The sequence below is a fragment of the Podarcis melisellensis genome (genome assembly GCF_964234715.1).
Source record: "Podarcis melisellensis genome assembly, chromosome: 10".
Classification (NCBI taxonomy): domain Eukaryota; kingdom Metazoa; phylum Chordata; class Lepidosauria; order Squamata; family Lacertidae; genus Podarcis; species Podarcis melisellensis.
This window is the reverse complement of record NC_138542.1, coordinates 50903422-50928512: the sequence shown is the minus strand read 5'-3', so window position 1 is coordinate 50928512 and position 25091 is coordinate 50903422. Positions and strand designations below refer to the sequence as shown.

The window sequence follows — 25091 nt, the reverse complement described above, 5'->3', positions numbered from 1 at the left end:
CAAGAGCTTCTCTAGCTGGATGAAAAGGTTGCTGCCTTAGGTGTTCATTGTGCATAATTGTTAACCTGATTCCAGATGATCATGGCGATTATAACTATTTTAGCTGGTTTTTTAATGATGAGATTGTAAATTGCCTTAAGACATATATGTAAAAGGTGATCCATTAAGTAGTTGCCTGATACAAAAGAGGACCAGAGTCCTGTACTTTTTAATAGCTGCATCTCTTCTGCACAACAGATAAAAGTGAAAGTGTCCTCTCCTCTTTTGCATCTGGTCACCATAAAGGTTGCAGCACCTTTTCTCCTCTCCCCCAGGCATTCACAGATATTTAATTCTTGCTGTTTCTGTGCTGTTTTTTGTTTGTTTTGTTAAAATAATAGATTTTAAAACTGGGTTGCACTGATAGCTTCTAGTTTGATTTGCAAGCTGCCCTGGAAACCTTATGGTCAGAATGCAAAATCATCACATTATTCATATGTTGCCTTTCCATGCTCAAAGTGGCTTACAACAATACAAACCAAAATCAACTGTCACAAGTACAATATCATAATAACAGCAATAATAAAATAAAATGCAGCAGCAGAAAAAGCACATTTCAGTAGCATACAACGTCTAGCATCAGCCAAAAATAGTGTTAGAAGCATTTTAAACAAATAATTTGGATAGCATTTTGGTTCATGAGAATCTCAGTTTTCCTTAATGCAAAAAAGGCAGAACATTTGTTTCTGACAGTGTGTTTCCTTAGAACTGCATGGGTTGCGTTTCTGATCCACAGTCATATGGCTTTAGAAAAAGACTAGTGTGGTGAAAATCTCTGAAAGAGGCTCTCCTGTTCTGAAATACACCTGAATATTCCTTGTGAACAGCACACAACACATGCACACAACTCAGTGCCTCATCACTGGATGACTCGCACATAAACCGTCTCGACAGAAAGGATTGTGTAGGAGGTGAGGTGTAATCTGTCTGGGCTGCTTGATTGTGGTAGCTGTTTCATACAAGAACGTCATCCATTGATAAAAGTCATTAGCTGATGTGCTAATGGATGATTTCAACATACCCATAGCTTTCTCCCTGACATCACACAACTTCTTGCAACAACAATAAAATATTGCACACACAAAAAAAATGGGGAAAGATGGGAAATGAAGCATATAAATGTTGAGCACACCTCTTGGAACAGACCATAGCTCAGTATGAAATGATGAATATGAAAATGATGCATGACTACATTGGCTACCTCTGAGTAGACTGAGAAACAGCACAAGGTCAAGTGGTGAGCTTCAGTGTGAATTTAAACTTACAATATCCATTGCTCTAGTCCGGGTTCAACGCTTGTCTCCCCTATAAACCACTGCTTTTCCAGTTCCATTTTCACAATTTATAAGGTAAGCGGTGGAGCCTCAAACTTATTTATTTTAAAAAATTAAAAGGGAAATGAACACTAGCTGATTATCTACTTCTTCACTTTTACAAGCTACACAGCCACAGAAAACAGTAGATTCAGACACACATGTATGGTAGAGGTGAAGGGGGAAATTTCACAGTTCTTTGATGTCATTGTCTTTTCTTGCCAAGACAAATGTATTTCTTGCAAAGGATTGGCATTATCTTTGGACACATACTTCTAGCATGGAGCCAGTCCTGTTTTGTGGGTATGTGTGTGGCACTTCAAAACCTGCAAGCAATCTCTTAGGAGCAGATCTGTAAATCTAGACTGCTGCATTTGAGTAGCTTAGCTGTATTTGCATTGGCCGACGTTCTTAAGGGTCACCTGTACTGAAGTTTCAACTTCAGTTGTAGAAATAGTTCTCCTTTGCGGTACCAACTTCACACGCCAATGCTTCAACATACAGTCCTACAGGTCAACCTTCCCTAACTGTTTCTTGCATGCCTTTCAATTTGTTCGTCTTTTTGGCTTCTTTATTTCTTGTTGTGCCACATTGGCCTAGTGCAAACACAATGGTCCCAGTCTTAGATTGTGAAAGGTGCAGGTCTGTGTGCTGTTCTTTTGTGTCACTGGAACAAATTATCTTCTCCCCTTTAGTCACAGAAGAGAGACCTAACCAAGTTCAAATCTTGGTTAGCTCAAATTTTAGATTATGGTGGCCAACCATTCAGGCATGGGAAGAGAATTCACTTCAGGAAAGGAGTGCAGTCTTGCAGCTCACATTGAGTTGTACCCAAAAGTGGCCTAACAGTGTAAGCCTCTCCCTTCCTCCAGACCTGATCTCAGATGGTTGAAATAGGTAGGTGATAATCAGGTACCTTGGATTGTGCAAGCAAAACTATTTGCTACTATGAGAATTCAGCACTGGCTACAACCCACCACCTCTAAACTATTGAGCACAGTGAAGGAATTCGTCCCATTCCCATCTGTACTTGCCCTGTATAATAGTATAAATGCACTGCTGCATAATCATAAATAAACTGCTTGCTTTGTACTTTCAAATCCACTTTTTCTGGTGAAAGAAGTTCTCAAACTTTGCTTTCCAGAGCAAAATAGTTCAATGCTCCTTATATTCAGTGTGGTATGCTGTGGCTGTCAAACTGCTGCTTCAAAGTGATATTGCACTGAATGGTTGTTGTTGTTTTAAACAGTGCAGCTGCTTAGCAATAAAAACAACAGCACAACACTTGGTATATAGAAAGGATACTCCATGAAGCTCAAATTAAGAAAGGGAGGCATTCCTAATATTCTCAAAATTCCAAATGACTAATTGTGTAACTAGTTGGGGATAGTTATAAATAGCCCAATGATTATCTCAGATCCTGTGGGCCTGATTTACATTTTACCATTCAGAGTGAGTGGCTGATTTGTAACTAGTTGGGGGCAGTTATAAATAATGCTATATAAGCATCATAAACCCTTTATGCTCTCAGGTTCTGTGGGTTTGATTTGCATTTTCTTTATGGCAGCATAAAGAGCGCTAACTGGGCAGGAATTTAATCTGCAATTATTAATTAAGCTATCTGCAACTGAATTTAATGGAATTCTTGGAGGCCTCCTGTAATTATCCTTAGCATGTTTTAATATCAAATCCTCATTCAGAGATGGCAACCCACAGAACTATTTTTAATTATTTTTTTTTGAAATCACAGGTTTTCACCTGCACATATTGAACATGCCTAGAGTGTCATTCAAATGATCTTGCCCCCAACCCCATAAGCAAGTGGAGAGGAGAAGAGGCAGAGCTTGTGCACCAGATGGGTGAAGACGAGCTCCTCTTTGCTTATTGGACCAGATTGCTTATTGGACAACCCAACAATTATATGATAACGAGGCAGAACACTTCATTGTATGGAATATAATATAATGAATAAATTGCTCATCATCTAGCCCATGAGTAGGAAACCTCAGGTCCAGGGTGAGGCACAAATATGACCCTTAAGGGATTTCTCTATGGCCCTCGGGACTCTCCTTGGCCAAGCCCTCCCCCCAGCCGCACACCTCCCCAGCTCTGCACTAAAGTGCTCTCTCCTGTTGGAATATGTCTTCAAACTGTGGGGTTCCTCTTGCTCGCTTTGATGGGCTATGGAAATATGTGTTTGCTTGCATATAGAAACCTCTGTGTTTCTCTGGGTTCAATGTAGCCTACTGAACAAAAACAAGAGTCAAAATAATTGTTCTGGCCACTTTTGTCCTTGGCACCATCCACCCCTGACATGAGGCCCCTGGAAGGTTCCCCATGAAGAAATGAGGCCCCTGGACTAAAAAATTAAAACGTTTCCCCGTTCTTGAGCTTGTCCAACCTCTGCTCAGTGCAGAATGCAGCCATAGCATTCCTAACAAATGGCTAGGATGGTCAGATGAAAAGAGGGATATGGGGTTCCTACACATTTAATTATTGTGCAGTAGTGATACTAAAGATGTAGGAGCCCATTCCTCTTTCACCTGGACACCATACAAAGGATGTCCAGCAAAGGAGAGAGCCCACTACCTGCAAAGGCAGTTTTGTTGCACCATCAAACAGCTCTTATGATACACAGATAAATACCAAAAGTTCAAGGATTGGGAGGACATAGGCATTTACACAATCCGTTACCTGCCTCCCAGAGGGAAAGCAATTCCAAAGAGAAACTGCAAGGCCATTTTAAAGTCCTACCTGGTTTCAGGTAGCTCAGGCTTATTCATTTGCACTTCATTTGGAGCACAGGGGAGAGGGCCTACGCATACTTACCTTGTTTGAATCCTTATGCAGCAGGCCAGCATATGACCTGAAAAGTGCTGCTTCCCTAATATACAGCAAAATTATATGGGAATCAGATTTAGGCCACCCAATTGGGCATTGACTCTACCCTGCACCACAGAGAACTAGTAGGCTTCCTACTGACCGCAGCACAGTTAGCAATAGCTCAGCAATGGAAAAACCAGACTGAAATACCCCATAACATATGGGAAAATAATACCTGGGATGCAGCAATGTCTGAGCGCCTCACCAGACACAGGAGGGCAATTAATGGCATTACAAATGGGACACCTTTGGAGAAAGGTGGACCCCTTTCTTTAACTATGTTAATTACCAAAATCAATACCTTGCTATACCAACTGCTCAGTATTCTCAGCGGAGAGGTTATGTTAAGTAATATGTTTGAATGTTGAATGTGTAAGTGTATGTCTAAAGACCATGGATAAAACAAATACCATTAGATGTACTGCTGGATAAGTGTTTAATGGTTTTTGTTTTTGTATTTTGTTTAAAAACCAATTAAAATTTGTTTTCATTTTTTTTTAAAAAACCCCAGCTCTTTACCTTTAAGAAGTTTCCATTGATTGACTGATTGATTGATTGATTGTACTCCTAGCTTGTCCTTCACCAAATGGTCCCAAGGCACGATGCAAAACATGTCACAAGTACATGTGCTTGTGGAAGGGAGGTTGTTGGGTTTGTCTTTATTTTTTATTTTGTTACATACTTGGTGTTCTTATTTTGTATTTTTATGCTGTGAACTGCCCTGTGGACTTTGTGTGTAGGGTGGTATACAAATTTAATTGATTGATTGATTAATAATAAAGCAGCATAGAACAGCAATGCAAGATGTCTAATTAAAGCATCTAGCTAAAATCTGCTTCCCTGAGATTTCTACCCATTGATTCTATTCCTGGTTGCTACCTGAGAGGTGCTGGTAAGAGCTGCATGACAGGCAAATAATCCAACACGTGCTGATTTTGCCATCACTTCATCTCTATCCTGGAAACATCTACCTAGTCTTGGGTTCCTTCTTGCTGCATAAATGACAGAACCCCCACCAGTCCCTGTTTGGCAAACATAGCTAGAAGAATCTGCACATACACCATAAATTTGGAGCACCCCGCCCCACTCCCTGAAATTCTGGAAACTGTAATTTACCCCTCACAGAACTGCTGTTCCCAGCACCCTTAGGAAATTCCAGTTCCCATGATTCTTTATGGGAACTCATATGGTTTAAATGCATGGTTTGTATGCAACCGTGGTGACGTAGGATTCATTGCATATAAGCTTTCATTGACAAATTGTCATAAAGGATGTTTGTAGCTACGATGGTCTTTATAGTTCATAGACAAAACGTGGCAGTGGTCAAATGAATGGTGGAAGTCTGCTTTCTGATTATTTCCTAACATAACTGTTTTCTTCAATTTGCAGAATCGACGACTGCTTCTGTGCTTCTCGGAAGCTGGATGCAGTAGCCACAGAAGCCAAATTCAAGCAGGACCTTGGGTTCCGAATGTTGACCTGTGGCCGTACAGATCTGGTCAAACAGGCCATATCTTTGTTGGGGCCTGATGGAATTAACAGCATGAGTGATCAGGTAAAAAGAAAGAAAAACTTACTGATTTTTTTTAAACAATGAGTTGACAATTTGAAATTGTAAAATGGGTTTTAATTTTTTTATATATAGACTATTGAAGAAAATACGCACGGGATTCTTCTCAAAGAATAACCCATCAGAGTTCCACACACACTTTTCTCTTTCTTACAGTCTGGTTAAACCTTTTTCTGAGATGCAATTTGGAATGTGGACTGTGGAATATGGACTGGGTGTGTACTCCCATGTGTGGGGTGAAATAGCATCTCTCTTCCACATCCACCTATTTTCTCGCCCGTCCTCAAGTTAAGAATGTGGTTGGTTTTTTCCCCTGTGACTCATGTGCTGCACATAACTATTCTTTCCTAACTGCATCTGTGTCTAATGCCATTGTGAAAGTTAACACTAATCACAAGGGATATGTGTTGATCAGCTGCAGTGGGCATTGCAGATTAATACAGATTGCAGCCAGGAAGTCTTTGTAGTGAAGGGTCAGTTAATCTAATTTTCCTCCAAACAGGGCAGCATTTCCCTAGAGCTAGCAACTTTCAACAGTGCTGTCTGGCATTTCATTTAAAATTAAGTCACTGTGTATCATGGACAATCGTACAAAAGCATCTACTCCTCCAACCGTTAACAATATTGGCAGTCAGTATAAAGTGCCCAAGTCTAACCTGTCAAAAAGAAGCTCATTAAATTGCTATAGAGGAACATTTTCACAAAAGAAGGGCCCAATATTCTGATTTTTGTACAAGAGAAGTGTAACACAATGGATTCATGACACTGCAGAAGACCGTGGAGTTTTAATGTTTATCTTGATGAAGGCAAGGCAGTGTTCACAAAAATTGAGCAAAGGATTTTTGCAGGAAATTCTTAAAATTATCCACACTTTTATTGAAAACATCCTACACCATAAGTGGCATGCCTTCTTATGACATCTCCGAATCAAGCCTTAAATAAAACAATCCCATTGGAAGCTGATCAATGTGTGGACTTTAATGTTCCCACAGGGCATGACTCCACTGATGTACGCTTGTGTGAGGGGCGATGAGGCCATGGTCCAGATGCTACTGGATGCTGGTGCAGATCTAAATGCAGAGGTGAGACCGTTTTTGTGATTACATGTGTTTAGCTCACATTTTCATGAACATGTCAAATTTATGGAGAGCTGCAGCTATCCGAAATCAAGGATGCAAACCTCTTTGGGTCTTCCCAGAGCAACTTGGTATTGAAATAAAATCTATTTAAGAAGACTAAAAAAGAAAAAGAAAAAAGGTTTTCTTTAGTGTCAAATCCAGATTAAATGTCATAGGGCTCCCATCCTGAACCATATTCAGGAGCTTCAGAGCTCTCATCCATCTACCACATTTTCTCCTCCAAGAGAAGCAGCACCCTCTGGAGTCAGGGCTCACTGATATGAGCTGCAGTGGTTAGCTGTCAACACCATCAAAGACCTAGCTCTTTCAAGGTGGTGGTAAATCTGTGTCTGTGCTGTACCATTTCTAACTGTTGTCAGGAATTGCTTAAAATGAGTGTTCTTCCTTTAAAACCAAAACCAAAACAAAAAGCCTCCACACAACAGACTATGCATCAAAGAGAAGAGTAACTAGGCTAGCCTTCTACCTAATGTGCTAGTTTCCTAAGTGCAGGGAAGCATTTTGTAGAGAGGAATATTTGGCTATCTGAGCCCCCACCTGCATTCTGCAGTGGTACAGTCCAGACACAACTTAGCCACTTCAGGAGAAACAGGCCAGCAAATGACTTGTTGATTCAAATCGGAGAGCAGTGTGGAGAAGCAAAAATTACAAGCGACAAAATTTGATCCATATGAGATCTTTGCCTTTGTAGAGGCAGCTTTTTACATATGGTCTTGCCTCTGCTTGGAACATAAAAAATACTGTGTGGTTGGGACGATGTTGTTAGTTATTCTTACTGCAACTGTGTCAACCTACCTACCCACAATTTAGGGCTTGCCCCATACTTTCTAGGCACAGGTCTGAGCAACTTGATTTTGAAAAACCAGTATATTAATTCTGTAAAATGTGGCTGGAGTGCATTTGGTAATCAAGTTTGATTTGGACAGTCTTACAGCACAATCCTATGCATGTTTGCCTGGAAGGAAGTCTAACTGTCTTCATGGGGCCTAACTTCCTGGTAAGTGTGTATAGGATTGCAGCTATGAAGTGCTCTACTATGCATACCTACTTAGAAGTAAGTCCCATTGAGTTAAATTGGTCTTTCTCCCACGTAACTTTGTGTGCACACATAGTTGAGATTAAGGCCAACTGAACTCAATGTGACACACTTTGAGTAGACCTGTACAACTTCTTTTCCTGTCTACACCAAAAATTTGTAGGTTATACATCAAACAGACACTGCCTGTCTGTGATCTAAACTATCAATATAGAAAAATAATGTGTTTTATACAGCTGTCAAGAATAATAATTTCAGTATATGTTGTCTGAACATACTGGTGTATATTTGGTTCATTATTTATATTCCATTTGAATCATGGCAGCTATCAAGTTAATTTGTCTAAATTAGCATACAAGTTTATAATATAAGAAAAAATGTGTTAAACAAACCAAGTCATTGTTTCCACAAAGATTGATATAATTATAGTACAGTGACTGAAAAATTGAGATTTGAGGCTGCAGTCTTTATACACCCTTTCTAGGGAGATTGCCCTGTTGAAAGCGGTGGGACATAATTCTGAGTAGGCATGCAAAAGGATTGCATTGCAAATGAGCCCTTTTACCATCCTTACCAAAGCAAGTGCATATGAGAGAGAATCTGCATTTTGCAAAGTTCCAAAATACGTTAAGTCAGTTTGGTTTGTTAGCAAGTGAAATCCACTATTGTCTGGTTACTGTTCACTGAAATGTGTGGTTGGTTGTTAACTTCCGTTCTCAGGATGTTCTCACCTATGATCAGTGGCATAGCGTGGGGGGTGCAGGGGGGGCCGGCCGCACCGGGCGCAACATCTGGGGGTTAGGGTTAGGGGGCGCAAATCCACGGGTTAGGGGGCACAAATTACTTGCCTTGCCCCGGGTGCTGACAACCCATGCTACGCCACTGCCTATGATGCTAAGAGGTCATCAAGCCTGCAGTGCTTCACTTGAGCATGTTGCTAGAGTGGAATAGACAGGAGAGAGCCATTTACACATAGAATGTATTTTCGTAACACAGTTGGCATTGCCATTCATAACAGAGGTGCAGGAAATGCACAAAGCAATTTAAAAAGCATCATTTCTGAAACTTGCCTTGGAGTCGATTTGCACAAAAAAAAATAATGCTTGGATGTGGGTGAAACAGTTGTCACACATTAGCAATCACAGACCCTTTTTAGTTATGCACTAATAGAATGCAATCCGCTTACCATATAGAAACAGCATTAATTGCATGTAAGCAATTAACATGAACATGCTTTCAAATTAAAAACAAAATACAGTATCGCCGGTGGGGCCCAAGCAGGATTGGAACTACAACGTGCTGAGAAGGGTGTGTGTGTTTTAACCCTTCAACCTCTGTAGCAGTTCTGATAAAACACGTGTATCCCTCCAAAGTCCAGGAGGGAACTTCCTGATGAGCCTCTCTCTCCCTATACGCTGCAGTCCCAATTCTGCTCTCCCTGCAGCAGCTATTTAATTTTTATAAAATGTGCACATTGAAAAAAAAATGTATTCTGTTGGTTTTCATAGGTGCATGCTAACTGTTCTCACAGAATTAACTTCAAACTTCATTTGGTCCCAGGTTTCTATTCACACTTTCCAGAGGGGCAGCCATATTACAGCAAAAACAAGCTTATTGTGGCATAAGCTGTTGTGGGCCAGAACCAAATTGTGAGATGTAGTAGTCAGACTTCAGCACATGCCTTTCCCCTGATTTTTATGTTTTATTTTTACCTTGTGCCAAGGAAAAAGAAATGCACTCCTGTTGAAGCTAAGGGATATATATCCCATCTGCTTTCATACAGTCTGAGCATAAGAACTGCAAATATAGAAAGTACATTGCCGAGATTTTGCTGTCCTTTCAATTTCCTTGCTTACCCTCAAACCTCGCAAAGTGGCCTAGCATGGGAGTGCTCAGAGCTGAAATTGAGATTCATGGACATCCTTTGTTATACATGAAACAAAAGCATGATTGGGTTGGCAACTGCTGTGGCACGCTCAGGAGCAATCAACTGCAACTGCTCTCATGAATCCCGAATTCTTACTGTGTTTGGCCACTTTAGAAGCTATAGCTATTGCCATAGGGATATCTGTTTCCCTTGTGAAGAGAAAGTGCATCTCCAAAGGGAAAACAGTTCATTTAAAATGATAGATGGATTTCTTTGCTGTCAAATCATCAGCGGAACAGAAAATAATGCAGGGGTCAATTCAGTGTGTGTGTGTGTGTGTGTGTCTGCACCTAATCAAAATCCACTGTAGTTAATTAAAAAAGAACATGGTGTAATTTTAGGGCTGAAAATGGCATTTAAACATTAAATCTAAATGAGTGATTTTTCACACCATCTTTCTCCAGGGATCTGTTTGCTTTCATTTGTTTCACATTTTTTAGTAAACTGACCTCATTTGTACCTCTTGGCTTAATTAATGCTGGAATTGGAACATAATTATTTTCACATTCACACTTCTCCATATTTTGCAACACAGTTCTTGATTCAAAAAGTGTACCAAAATGTTAAAAAATTCATACTGTAGGATAAACTAACATTTAGTAATGCACATGAAGATACAAAATGCATAGTTAAATACAAATTTTGGTGCAGTTTTTTTTATTACTAGATATCTCACATATGAATTTGGAAACAGGACAGAAAAGATTTATGGATGAACACAGCGATCTCTTTCTAAGAAGTGCATCAGAAAGGAATCCTAGGAATCTGGAGAGTGTTTGGGGGCATATTTTATGGTGCTTACTAAACTATAGTGGGGTATTTGGGTTTCAACATTGCCTTGTGTACTGAAAGTACTCCATAGGACATACAGTACTCACTGTTCCCCTTCATCTCCTTACTATAGGGGAGCTGTAATCAAGTTGTCTTTCAGGGACGAGTGTCCACCATTCCTGATCTTCTCATTCAAGAATCTCCATAAAGCTTTCAATGAAGCACATTGTTCTTTGGAATGCAATTTAAAAACCATGGATCTAGATGATAGTTATTAGATCCTCAATCACAGCTCGTAGCTAATCGACTAATAGCAATCAGGGACAATAGAAGTGGCATAGGCTTCAGTTAAAGGCACAGAATAAAGTTAAGGAAGTGTGTTGATTTGCTAACTAACATTTTGATTAGATAAAAGGGGGATGGGAATGCAGAGGGTTGTATCCAGTGGTGACTTTGCCTTGGTGGAAAGGGGTTCCATTAGCCAAAGTTGGAGAAACTGATTTTTTGCTGACCACCCCACCTTGCCTATTTGCAGCTCTCCACCCTGTATCCTGTTCTGTTACAGAAGGTCCTTAGGAACTGCTTTTAGCAGGGGACGAACTGTAGGGTTCAAGTGGGTAGCAAAACGTGTGAGAAGAAGCACTTTTCCGCAAAGGCACCGGCACTACTGGATGCAAGCCAGAGACAATAATGGTCTAGAGTGCCTTTTGCATGCTTGCTTGCTTTTTCCTCTGTACCAAAGTGTGCCTGGCATTCTGACGAGCTTGTTTTGTTTAGATATAGCCTTTTCCCCTCCCCTCAAGAGCCATTTATGAAAGAAAACTCCTTTATCTGTTTATAGGTTATCAGTACTCCTCATAAATATCCATCCGTCCACCCCGAGACCCGCCATTGGACCGCTCTGACATTTGCTGTGTTGCATGGACATATTCCTGTAGTTCAGGTATTGCTGTTTTTCCCTCTGCTCCATCTCATATTTTCTTTCCCATTTGTTAGGTTTTAATTGGCATTCATCCCCATAATTGGCAGCCATTCCCATATTGGTTCCTCCTGCTTCTTCTTTGTTTGCTGTATAGATATAGGTAGAGAAAGATTTTATATATATATATAATAGCATTATTATATATAGTTATCAGTAGGACAGGCAATCCTAAGCATGTTTACTAGGGAGTAATCCCTAGTGGACACAATGGGACGTACTTCCAAGTAAACATCTGTAGGATTGCACTGTAAGCCAATATGAAGCATAAACAGGGAACTTTTAAAATGAAGCTGTACCAGTTATGTCCTACTGACTCATTCTTGGCCATGTGTTTTGTGTTCCTCTGTATTTGTGTTTTTCTCTTTCTTTTTTTAATTTTAGCGAAAGTAAAAACTCTGTTCCTTTTTTTCTAATGTTAGTGAACATAATGTTAATCTGGTTTCTTCGCCCCCGTCCCTGCAGTCCTTTGTTATGTTCCAAAGCTAAAAAGACTGATTCAACTCATAGATAAGAATAATGCTAAATAAAGAAAATGTAGAGCACTCATTGCCAACCTTGTGCCAACTTGGACTGCAACTCCCATCAGCCTCAGCCAGCACCTGCTATTCCTCTCTCAGAACACCCATCCAATGAATTCTGATAAGTCAACAAACAAAAAGAAGCATTCCTTTGTGCACTGCATAATTAACAGTGGAATGCATGGCCGTGAGATGCTGGTTAGTATCAAAAGCTTGGATGGAGGATGGATATATCAGTGGTTATAAAGCCTTGACAGCTGAAACTGGAACCTCCACATTAAGGGATGCTATACCTCTGATGGACCAATTGCTGGCCACAAGCATAGTGACTACTTCTATCACACCCAGCTTATGAGCTTTGCAGGGGCATCTGATGGGTTTATCTCATCTAACTGTGATCCAGGAAGGCTGTTTGTATGTTGACTGTCTCTAATATGATTTTCCCCATGGCATTATTTTGTGGTGAACGGATGTATCTGCAGCATATCATCTAATGCCCTGTCTGTTTGTGCAACTGATAGAGATGTCCTCCTATGGGTCCATGACCAATACAGTCAGCCCAATACATTCTTCCAGTGCTATCTGTTGCCACTTTCACAGTTTCCTTGAGTCAGTCATTTAAATCATTTTCATTGTTTCTAGAGAAGTGTGGCATTTTTCAACCACACCACATCACTTTTATCTAAGCAAATTACATACACCAGATTGATCTCTCAGGTGCTTGCTAGTGTGGCTGGGCTGCAATGTAAAAATTGCACACCTTAATCTAGAGCCCTACTAAATTGTTATGCTGCTACTTTTGTTGAATAGAGAACGAGGAGATACCCAGAATGAGGCGTAGAGGGCACACATCTGACCTGTTCTGTCTCTCTCCCCTCCCCCATAGTAACAATATGCATTTCCAATTCTTTCTCACTAGATATACCAGTCGGGATTTATTTAATTGTCCTTGAAAAAGTGGCTATGTAATACTTCTGAAGAGTTTAATTTGCTGATGTTTTTTATATATACAAATATCTTAGTTACACTGACAGACAGACACAAATAATTATTTGCATTTAGAAGGTCCCTGGTTTAGTCCCTGGAACCTTCAGTGAAATGGATCTTGGAAGGCTGATCTGGGAGAAATAACTGTCTTATAAACAACATTTTGTTTATTTTTGTTTATTCATTATTGCATTAATACCCCAACTTCCCTCCAAGAATATCAAGGTGCCGTACGTGGCTCTCTCCCTTTCACAACAACGCTGGGAAGGTAGCTTAGGCTCATCACTAGTGACTGGCCCAAGGTCACACAGTGAGCTTCATGGCTAAGTAGGGATTTGAACTTTGGTCTCCTAAGGTCCTAGTCTGATACTCTAACCAATACACCACACTGGCTTTCTGGAGAATTGCTGCCATTTTGCACAGTACTGGGCTTGATGGACCAATGGTCAAAAGTCAATAGAAGTTCACATGACTACACTGATCTTAAATAAACTAAGGCTGACCTTTAGGTGAAAGGTTTCCTCAAACCCTTAGCTCTTTTTTACTGCATCTTCACGAAACTCCCAGAAACCCATTAAAGTGAGGGTAGAAGGTGTTCCCCTCAATCTGATGAGCTTCAGAATGATGTTATGAGATGCTTCCCTTATAACATCTATTTCAGTGAAATTGTTGGGGGTTTTAAGTGCACAAATTAGTCATGTCCCATTGATTGCTAGTTCACATAGCCTTCAGGCATGTACATGACAATTAGGTGCACTGTGCAGGGAATTGTGAATGGTCCACACTTGTTTAAATGGCCAGGTATTTCTGCAATGAACTTAATGATTGAAAAAAATAAGGTGTGCGGGTTCTTTCCATCTGAGCTGAACTTTTTACAAGCCTTAATTTGGGTGTGCCCAAAGAATTTGCTCCATCACTGGCGTAGGCTGCCATTTTGAATTGCTTTATTTTATTAACATATTTTTTAACAACTTTCAAGATAAAAACTTTTTCAAGGCAAGAAAATGTAATTCACCAAAACATCTGCATAAAACATTCCACTTGGGTGCTACACAAGCCAAAAATATTGTGTCAGTAACGGATAAACTACAAGTCATAAAGTGTAGGTTAAATGACATTAATAAATTAAAAGCAGTCTGAAACATCCAGGTATTTAAGGCTCATTTAAAAACAGGTCCCGTTCACATACTACATTAAACCACAGCTTTGCTGTTCTCCTGTTTCTCCTGTTGCTGAGTGGAAGCTATGGTTTAATGCAGACTTTGCCAATCTGGCCCCCTCCATATGTTTTGTACTACCACTCTCGCAGATGAAGCCAGCAGATGCTGACGGAGGCTGATAGAGTTGTAGTCCAGAACATCTGGAGAGCACCAGGTTGGTAAGACTGATTTAATGAGATGAGCTACCCAGGAGTGCTCAGGGGACTGCTTCCCTGCAGACTTGGGCAACATGAAACATGTTGCGCTTCTCAAAACCCTTTAAGCTCCAGCTCTGTTAGAGTTTGTCATTCTAATACAAACAACCCCATGCCTAAAGCATATACCACTCTTAACCTACATATGCTGTCTGTAGAACATTTCCCCAAACCCACACCTTTTTTAATGCCTGTAACATATAAACCTGGTTTATTGCATGAAAATCAAATGAAAAGTTATATAGAAAAAAGTGGAACTTTCAAGACCCCTCAAGCAGGGCAATTGCAACGCTGGCCTTAGATATCCTGTGAGAACATAGCAGGCAGGAGGATATTTGAGAGCAAGTAGGGACGCGGGTGGCGCTGTGGGTAAAACCTCAGCACCTAGGACTTGCTGATCATCAGGTCGGCGGTTCAAATCCCCGCGGCGGGGTGCGCTCCCGTTGCTCAGTCCCAGCGCCTGCCAACCTAGCAGTTCGAAAGCACCCCTGGGTGCAAGTAGATAAATAGGGACTGCTTACTAGCGGGAAGGTAAACGGTGTTTCCGTGTGCTGCGCTGGCTCGCCAGATGGAGCTTGTCACGCTGGCCACGTGACCCGGAAGTGTCTTTGGACAGCGCTGGCCCCCAGCCTCTTAAGCAAGATGGGCGCGCAACCCCAGAGTCGGACACGACTGGCTCATACGGGCAGGGGTACCTTTACCTTTACCTTAGGCGTCTGGCTGAAACCAAATAGCAAGCCAGCTGGTGATGTATCACAGGACAACCCCCCAGAGAAAGCTGGCAGGCCAAATAAACTTTTGAAACAAGGGTGGAGAACCTTTGTCCTCCGAGTGCTGTTAGAGCCAAGCTTCCATCATGCATGATCATTGACCATGATGGCTGGGACCGATGGGAGTGAGGAGTTCCACAGCTTGTGGATGATCACAGGTTCCCCACCCATTGTTTTGGAAGATTTTGAGGGAGAACAAAGAGCATGTGGCTGTTGTTAGGAAAGATGGCTGCCAGGGCAGTTTAGTGGCTGTGGAATTCAGAGGCCTAGCTTCACTTTTCCAGCACCAGGGTTTTTCCAATGGTGGTGCAATATAATTTTTATAGGGAGTCAAGAGAAAACAAGGAAAGGAGCTTACTGGCACCCAGAAATGAAGCACTAGACAGTTGGGTTAGGTGAGCTTAAATGCATGGAACATGACATCTCATTCCATCCAATGCCTTCTTCTTTCCTACTTGTCCGCATTCCTCCCTTTATTGAAGACGAATGAAATACTGTCTGAATAACCAGCAACAAAAGTGGGGTGGACAAAAACATCCCTGGGTGGTCAATTGGCAACCAGTTGTTGTGTAACTTGGCCCTGAATTGGGTGGCCTTTAAGCCAGTTAAACTTCCTTCTGCATCAGTGGAGCCTCCCAAATTCTTACTGTCACATTTAAATCATCAGCTTTAAATGGTGAATTTCCTTTTGTAGCTGTTGCTGGATGCAGGAGCCAAAGTAGAAGGTTCTTTGGAACATGGTGATGAAAACTATTCAGAAACTCCCTTGCAACTGGCAGCAGCTGCAGGTAAGGATTTTTCTGATCATGAACATTCCTTAGCTTAAAAAAAAAGTGGCTAAAGGGAGTGAAAAGCACTCACTTTTATTGATTTACAGGAAATTTTGAACTCGTTAGTTTGCTTTTGGAGCGAGGTGCTGACCCCATGATTGGAACCATGTACAGGAATGGCATTTCCATGACTCCTCAAGGTGATATGAACTCCTTTAGCCAAGCTGCTGCACATGGACACAGGTAGAGTTGGAAATGCTAATTTAAATGTTTTAAATGTTCTCTTTGTGTCATGATGCAAAAATTGCAAACTGTGCTTTTGCGCTGTACATATGTTTTTACATATGTAAGCATGCTACCAGATATGTGAATAGATATTAGCCACAACAGCTAAATGGAACCTAGCTGTATTTCTGGGGCAGTATTTCTGAGTGCGAAAAGCATTGCTAGAAACAGACAATGCGGGAAGGGCCTTCTGTCATTGCTGAGCTATAGGTGGCTGTCGAGAGAAGAGACAAGTCAGTGCTGGGAGATCAGTACAAAGAGAACAAGCCAGGAGTCCCAAAAAGGGGAGGAGAGAGAATACCATTACCTAGACAAAGTTCCAGCCTGAACAGGAAGCCTTTATAGCTATTCTAGACAAGGAGGACTAATGGTCATCCAAGGTGAGCAGAGTCACATATATTATCTAGGGAGATGCTCCAAGCTATAGCTCTGATGGCTCAGCACATGGTGTAGCTGTCTGGATCAACTCTTGACACCCTCCCACCCTGCTTGCAATCTCCCAGAAGCATCTGACTGCCCCCTGTTCAAAAAGAGCAATGTAACTTTGGTTTAATCTTGGAGGATCCTTATGTTCTTAGTAAAATGTCAGTGAAAGGCAGTCTGCCTGTTTTCTTTTGAAATCTCGTGGAAATAGAAGTTCATCATCATCAAACCTTTTATTGGCATCACGTACAAACATCCAAAACAATCAATACAGAATTACCACTTCCCCAGTTGCACAAAACATTTGCTAAAAGAAAGGAGGCAGAGCAGTCTATCGTCACATCTCTAGGTCTCCAGGGAGATCAGACGTCTGCAGTATATTTCGACAACAAAAAACCAAATAGAGATATTTAGCCACTAACTTGGTGAGCTCCTGATCATTCCCCAGTAATAGAAAATGTATGACCTCCAACTCTGGTTTCCATTTGGGGATACAGAGTTGATCTCGAAATTACTGACAGAGATCAGCATATAGTTTACAATTAAGAACCATATGTGTAAGGGTTTCCACCAGGTGGTCTTCACATGGGCGAATTCTTTCTCCTTCTACCCTGCCTGAGAACCTTCCCCAAAGGAGGTTGGGGAAATAGAAGTTAAGGCACTGGCTGCAGTCCCATGATCCACAGATGCAGCTTAACTAGATTTCCTCCTTAGTTTTTCTAGGCAGCAGATCTCAGTGTGGCTTTCAGGATTACATGTTTATGAAAAATGGACTTTGGAAGGGGGTTCACTGGGAGGTGGTTATGTAGTCCTGTCCATTGCAGAATTGAAAGATCTCAACTATGGTCCCTGTGCACAGATGAGGAGCTTGGTAAATAGTGGGAAGCTTTGGGAGAGGTCTGTGAGAATCAAAGCTGAGCGCAGGAAGCAATCCAAGAGCTGTTCAGTCTGAAGGACTAGTGAGGACTGCAGGCACAGAACTATCGATCTGCCAAGTCTGGAGAAAGCAGCCATGGCAAGGCAAGGCGGGTAAAGAACCACAGGAGGTCAGCCCTAAAGGGGATGATTTAGAGGCTGGGCAAGAGGGGTCGAAGGACAGAAGAAAGGTCACAAGAAATGAAAGTGATTTTAAGGTGGGAAAGAGAGGTGGAATAAGCATGCCAGATACACATATCTACCAATGTGTGAGATAGAAAGATTGAGGCCTGGTTCATAAATGCACATGTATCACTGAAAGGCTGATAACTCTGAATGTTTAAATAGTTCCACTGAAAATAATGACCTCTGAGGTGTCATGAGGTAACAAGCAAGCTCTCTATGGTGTTAGATCAGCGATGACCCACTTTCACAGCTACGTCCTACCTTGGTGTTGCAGTGACCAAACATGAACATGTGGTCTCTCTCTTAGAAGGGAAGGGTCTGTATGTCTGTGCAAGAAGGCAAGGATTGCAAGGAGTTAAGGTGGAAAAGGGGGACAACAAAAAGGCAGTTTCTCCCAATCCACAGTACAAAACCCTGAAGAGTTATCTTTGCCACCAGTCTTGCTTTACTGTTCTCTGAGCCCTTCCAGCAAAGTTCTACTCCCACTCCCTCATTTCCTTCCTGAGTTTTATTAATTCAGGGGCTGAACTGATACCCTTCTATAGAGGGAGCTTAGCTCTCAAAGCTTGCACTTACTTATCTATTTAGAATTTTTTTATATATACCACTGTATCAAATATATATATCACCACGGTTTACAATAATATAAAGAAAAAAACCGGACAGTAAAATCATAAAAAGTTAAAAGAATTCAAAAGCATAAATAAAACTGGCAGATCACCACTTATGTATTCATAATTGCCTTCTGCTTTGTTCTTTGCTTTGAACACACAAACTCTCAATTTACCTGGAAGATCACGGGATTGCTACTGTATGTACAGGCACGGAGAACCTGTGATCCTCCAGATATTGTTGGAGTGCCAACTCCCATCAGCCCAAGCCAACATGGCGAGTGGTCATGATAGGAGCTGGAATCTAACAGCATCAGAAAGGCCACAGACTCCCTACCTGTGACTTAATGCATTGTCACCTTCAGGGTCTACAAATGGCAACAGTTGTAACTGAGCACAGAGTACACTTGAGATTCTCAGGAATCTGAATTATCTGCCAGATACCCAGTTCTGCCCTAAATTCTATAAAGATGCGCAGGAAAATATCAAAATCTCTAACTGTAACGTGGAGTAAGAATTTGCTGCAGCCTCATATTGACTAAGGATGAATACAGATGTGACATCTGGATAGCAGTGGGCTTGTTTGTAAGCTAGCAGTGCAAGCATACCTTTCCCCTGTTGAGGGTTGAGCTCTGGATAAACAGATTCTGCATGCTTGTAATCAAATCTGATAAGCTAGTGTGTGCAATGTCGCCAAAGATCCTCTCCCAAACCCAGAACAGTTTGCAACTGTTTATTTTAGTTTTTTCATTTTTTAAAAAAGGTGGGTGAATGTATAAACAAATAAATGTACAATTGGTTCTTTAAATGAGAAGAGATGTAGCTTCCTTGAAGCTTTCGGTGGTGGCCCCAGGATTCATTTTGATGGAATTTCTATCTATTGGGCAAATCGTACACCCAGCCAGGCAGCCAGGTCCATCTCTTTAAATACTATATCTGTCTTCACCCTGAGAGCTGTGGATTGTGCTATCGACTGGAAATATTGAATATGTATCCCCCTTTATTTCACTGCATGGCATAACACACACCCGTCCTCTTGACTAACAGGGGAAATATCTTTCCTCCCTCTATAAATACATACACACACTCGTTAGCCCATCTGCTCTGGAAACATTGCTTATTCTATCCCCCACAGGACTGAACATGCGCAGCTAGCAAGATCTAAGCATATAAGGTAGGTGGGAGGTAAGGGAGAAGATGCACCCTGGTTTTGATTGATTGTTTCTAACAGTTCATCAATTGGAAGTGTCTCCATTGAAGATGAATGGCATCACACAGGTGTAAGCCTGTTGATGAGCAGAGGATGAGAGTCTCTGTCCTGGATGCTGGACTTGCAGCTGCAAGCCCAAATAAGTTATACTGCACCAAGAAAGGCATTGCTTGAAAGCTGATTTGCTAGAGGATCTAGTTAGGTGAACTAACTAGATTTAGCATTCGCTAGATAGCTAGTTGGCTCTGGCTTAAACTGTTAAGAGTTCCAACCCAATGGCCTTTCTCCTCCCCCATCCCCACTCTCTTTTTGCCCTGTGATTGACAGGAACGTGTTTCGTAAGCTGCTTGCTCAGCCGGAGAAGGAGAAGAGTGATATCCTGTCTCTGGAGGAGATACTGGCTGAGGGAACTGACTTGGCAGACAGTGCGCCAGCTCCTTTGTGCGCCAGCCGCAACAGCAAAGCCAGACTTAAAGCTCTGAAAGAGGCTATGTATCACAGTGCTGAACACGGATATGTGGATGTAACCATTGACATCAGGAGCATAGGTCAGTTTTGGTTTCTTCCGTTCTTTTCTCTCCCATGAGCAATGACTGTCAGAAATCTGGTTTGATGGCCTCTGTCAGCTGAGCTGGCCATTTTTTATTTGTCCCAGAGTTCTTGTCAAGGCAGAAATCGGGTAACTTTCAGATGCGCCTGGGAATTCAGGAGACAATTTGAATATTAAAAAGGGTTTAAATACATGGCTAGAGGTTTTTATTCTTCCTATCTTTGGCATTTTTGTGGATTAGATAGTAAATTGGGATTGTATCGATCTGAATTTGAAATCCCTTCAAATTACCTTTTAAATGATATGTCTGACCATATTAAAGCACTTGTTTAAGTCACATCATCAGAAGCATCTCTTTGGATGTGCCCCACCTGTGCTTCTTCCCCTACCGCCACCTCCTGCCATCTCTCTTACTAAGGAACTGCAATTTCTGTGAATTTTCCTATTTCTGTGATCATGTCCCAGTAGACTTTTGTGCTATACTTTGGGTATTTGTAGTCCATACACACACAAAGCAGCACAGGCATTACTTTTAAGCAGGGCAGTCACTCTGTTGAAGGAATCATATCCACTTAATTGTTTGAGAACTAAAAAATCTGGATACACTTGCATGTGAATAAACCATCATTCAAAAGAAAAAAAATGCCTTCTTTGATTTTACACCTAGGCACCTTTTTAATTGATTAAATGATGATTGATTTGATTAGAATGACATGCAACCCTCCTCTTAAGTGAGCACACTTTCATAACAAGAGACTGGTTGGGGGGTACTTACTCAGGAATAGATCCTTAGGTGAGAAGGCCTCTGTTTGACATTGCAGGCCAGAATCCTTTTCATACCAGAAACTCAAAAGCAACTATCTTCTGGTCCTAGTCAATTTTCCACTTTAAAGACTAGGAAGGTCTTTCTTCCTTAGGAGTGAAATTGACTAGATTAAGAACTACTTGTTCTGGCATTGAAAAGAGAAGCGGAAGGCCTGTGCAAAAAAAGGAAGAGAGTTAAAAGCAGCAGTATCAAAGGCCCAAGCAAAACAAAAACATGTGTAAATAAGGAAGGCTACTTTATTCCCATTTCAAGAGCACACTGTTTCAAGAGAGGAGTTAACACACCTGCAATTAATAAACACATAAATAAAAAATATGTGAAAATAGTATGTTATTCTACAACATCAATAGCTGCTTATTTATCAAAAATAATTTTTATTTATGTTGTGGATTTGAGGCATTAAAATATTTAAAAGAGAGACCAGTGTGAAACCTCTAAGGCAAATAAATCTTTAATTCCTTTAATTTAAGTATGTTAGTTGACTTAAATCTTTAAGTATGTTAGCATAAGGCAGAGGTACAGAACTTGTGGCCCTCCAGATGTTGGACAGCAACCCTCTATGCAACAACATCTGGAGGACCACAGCATTCCCATCCCTGTTATAAAGTAAATAGCAAAACTATCCAGGGGAGAGGACAGGTTCAAGGCAACCTCTATGTAAGGGAAGAAATACTTAGTAGGTTTCTTACTATGCTAAATGCTTACATCCAGAATAAGGATAGGGATAAATTTAGTACAGTTCAAATGTTAATGCAAACCTACTGAATTCCCCCTTTCCAAAACAATATTGAAACCCGAAGCACAGTCATCCATCAAAACTTGCCCTTCTCCAAATGTTGTGATGCAGTTCTCCAACCCAATAATGTGTACCAAAAAATCACCCATCCCTACTAGACTGCTATGGCAGCATATCTGTCATGCTGTTATTTCTTGGTTAAAACTAAAAACACTTTGTCAGTTATATTTTTAAAAGTAAAATATTAGCAAAATTCTACTAAAATGAAAGTGTCATAATGCTATGCTGCTAATTTTTAACAAATAAAGTGGGCACTCGATCACTCCCACTTTAGCAGTGTGTGTCCCCCCCCCCAATAATCCCTTCAAATCTATACATCAGATCTAAAAGAAACACGAAATACCATGGGGTTGTTGGTTTCTTTGGTCATTTCATGGGTTGTAAGGGGAAACCCCATTTAAACGAATAAGTACTTACCACCAAAAAACTAATTGATTTATTGTGTTTAATGATAACTTGTAATTGTTTTCCAAGTGGCTACCAAAGGAAGTTGGACTTTGCATACCCATGGGCGTCTATGCCATACCCATTGATGCCTAGCAAGATGAAATTATGGGGGGGGGGAGTGCTATATAGCATGGCAAGCCAGTTGCAGTTCTTCTTGCAGCTTACTTACAGCAGAAAAGCAATGATTTATTAGTACTAGGAGTCACCAATCTGAAAGCAGCTGAGACATAAAAAACATATGGGGGTTTATAGCTCATTGGGGAATGTTGACGAGTGTCAGTTCCAGGTGGGGTTTTTTGTATGTTCATGTAAGATGCTGTCAGTGTGCCCACCTCCCACTGAGTTTGTACACTTTCTCCTCACCATCACTGTTGCCGCTGCCTGTTCACTTGCCTCTTCCGCTCAACATCCTCTCCCCAAGGGAGAGGTGGGTCTTTCTGCATGTTCTTTTTTCTCATTTTTCTGCTTGCTTGCTTGGAAAGGCCAATTGAAAACAGTAGCAACAGTAAAAAAGAGGAGCGACAGGCCCAGGAGGTTCTAAGGCTTGACAGTGGGCCCCCAAATGAGGTGTGGGCTTTGACAGGTGCCCAGTGAGGCCAGCTGCTAATGGTGATCCCAGCAGAGGAAACAGAATGGGTGGGATGGAATTCAAAATGTGGTCCAGCATAAGATCTCCATGTCGTTAATCTAAACCTGGGTATTTAAGATATGTGCAAATCTTTAAGATAACTTTAAATTTTTATACAGGTGTCCCATGGACTCTGCATACATGGTTAGAGTCCTTGCGAACTGCCTTTCAGCAACACAGAAGACCACTCATACAATGCTTGCTGAAAGAATTTAAATCTATTCAAGAGGAAGAATACACTGAAGAACTTGTCACGCAAGGGTTGCCTTTGATGTTTGAGATCTTGAAGGCAAGCAAGGTGGGTGAAACTGGCATTATTACACCACAATTGGGATCTATTACTGTTATTATTTATTACTGCACTGCTCTTCTGTACGTAAAACACTCAAAAGTGGCTTAGAAAACAAAATGCCCAGATAAAAATATTAAACTATAATAAGAACATTGCATCACTAAAACCATCACAATTTGAGTGCAGAACACTCTTTACATTAGCAAATGATCAAATGTTAAAAGCTTGTTGAAATAAAAAAAGTTTTCAGCTGAAGTCGCCCTGCTAAGATAGTATGCAGATCCATGTAGGACTGGGAGCAACTGTTAGCCAGTGTCAGCAATACTGGGCTGGATGGACCCATATTCTGGCTCCATGGAAGGCAGCTTTCTGTGTCCCTAATTCAGTGAAGGGCACAAGAAGAGGAAGGAGTAGGGAGGGAAGAACATGTGAACACAGCTGTCTTTCTCATAATGCTAAGCCATAGATTCGGGTCTGAGCCACTAAGGACAGATCTACACCATACATTTCAAGCACATGCAATTCACATCTAAAGCTCATGGCTTCCCCTAAAGGATGCTGGGAACTATAGTGTTTTAAGGGGGTTAATGATTGTAGCTCTGCGAGAGGGAACTTTCAGTTCCCAGTATTCTCTGGGGGGAGTAATGTGCTTTAAATGTGTATTGCATATGCTTTAACTGTATGGTGTGGAGCTGCCCTTAGACATACAGTCATTTTTGCAAATGCATAAAAGCAACACTGTCGCTTTAAAAAGAGAGAGCCAGTGCTCTCCATCCACTGCAAGGATAGCTTAATGTTCACACTCATGGTGAGCTCAAGAGCCGACAGAAGCCAGGTCCTTGCGGTAAAAGTGAGAGTCATCCAGGTCAGGCAATAAAATACAGGCAAGGGAGGCTGATATCCAAAGGAGCTGAGATGTTAGTTTAATCTAGCTGACTACTTAGAATGGTCCAAGAAGGGAATTGTGTGTGTGTGTGTGTGTGAGAGAGAGAGAGAGAGTTTTCAGATCAAATGAATTACTTTCCCCATATTTGTTTTCCTCACTTTAAGGTTTTTGAGATGAGTTGATATGACCTATTTGGCTTTTAAAAACACTCCTTACATGTTTACTAGGAATTTTTTTCCAGGCCCATTTTGAATTTCATGCCAAAGAGTTTGATACAGGCGTATGTTCACATATTTTGAATATTTCCTTTAAACAAATACTAAACAGTTTTTTAAAAAACAAATTCAGTAATTTGACAAGGGTATGTATTAGTATTGTTAGAGATATGAAACACACACACATATACACACACGTAGGGAAATTGGAGATAAACTTTGTTTCACTATATATAAACTAAAAAAGGGGGGGTAAAGGACCCCTGACAGTTAAGGGCAGTCACAGATGACTCTGGGATTACGGCACTCATCTCGCTCTATAGGCTGAGGGAGCTGGTGTTTGTCCGCAGACAGTTTTTCTGGGTCATGTGGCCAGCATGACTAAGCCGTTTCTTGCGCAACAGAATATCGAAACTAGAGCAGCGCATGGAAACGCCATTTACCTTCCCACCAGAGTGGTACCCATTTATCTACTTGCACTTTTTGATGTGCTTTCAAACTGCTAGGTTGGCAGGAGCTGGATCTGAGCAACGGGAGCTCACCCCGGTGCAGGGATTTGAACCTCCGAGATTCTGATTGGCAAGCCCAAGAGGCTCCGTGGTTTAGACCACAGCGCCACCCGTGTTCCTTATATATATAAACTAGGTAACACAATACAGTGGATCTTGGCTTTCAAGCATCTTGGAAGCTGAACAATTCGGA

At 41.2% G+C, this 25091-nt stretch overlaps 1 protein-coding gene across 5 annotated transcripts in view; it reads left to right on the top strand.

Annotated features, from left to right (window-relative positions):
- Positions 1–25091, top strand: part of ABTB3 (ankyrin repeat and BTB domain containing 3) — a 213370-nt gene that overhangs the window by 171562 nt on the left and 16717 nt on the right. For 2 of the 5 annotated variants that reach the window (XM_081928196.1, XM_081928194.1), the window contains exons 5-12: positions 5625–5790; positions 6798–6887; positions 11520–11621; positions 16044–16137; positions 16227–16362; positions 19675–19713; positions 20077–20297; positions 23116–23294. In XM_081928196.1, the coding sequence (XP_081784322.1) occupies positions 5625–5790; positions 6798–6887; positions 11520–11621; positions 16044–16137; positions 16227–16362; positions 19675–19713; positions 20077–20297; positions 23116–23294 (1027 nt within the window). The remainder of the gene's footprint in view (positions 1–5624; positions 5791–6797; positions 6888–11519; positions 11622–16043; positions 16138–16226; positions 16363–19674; positions 19714–20076; positions 20298–23115; positions 23295–25091) is intronic. The other 3 variants (XM_081928198.1, XM_081928195.1, XM_081928197.1) reach the window with 2 other exon arrangements.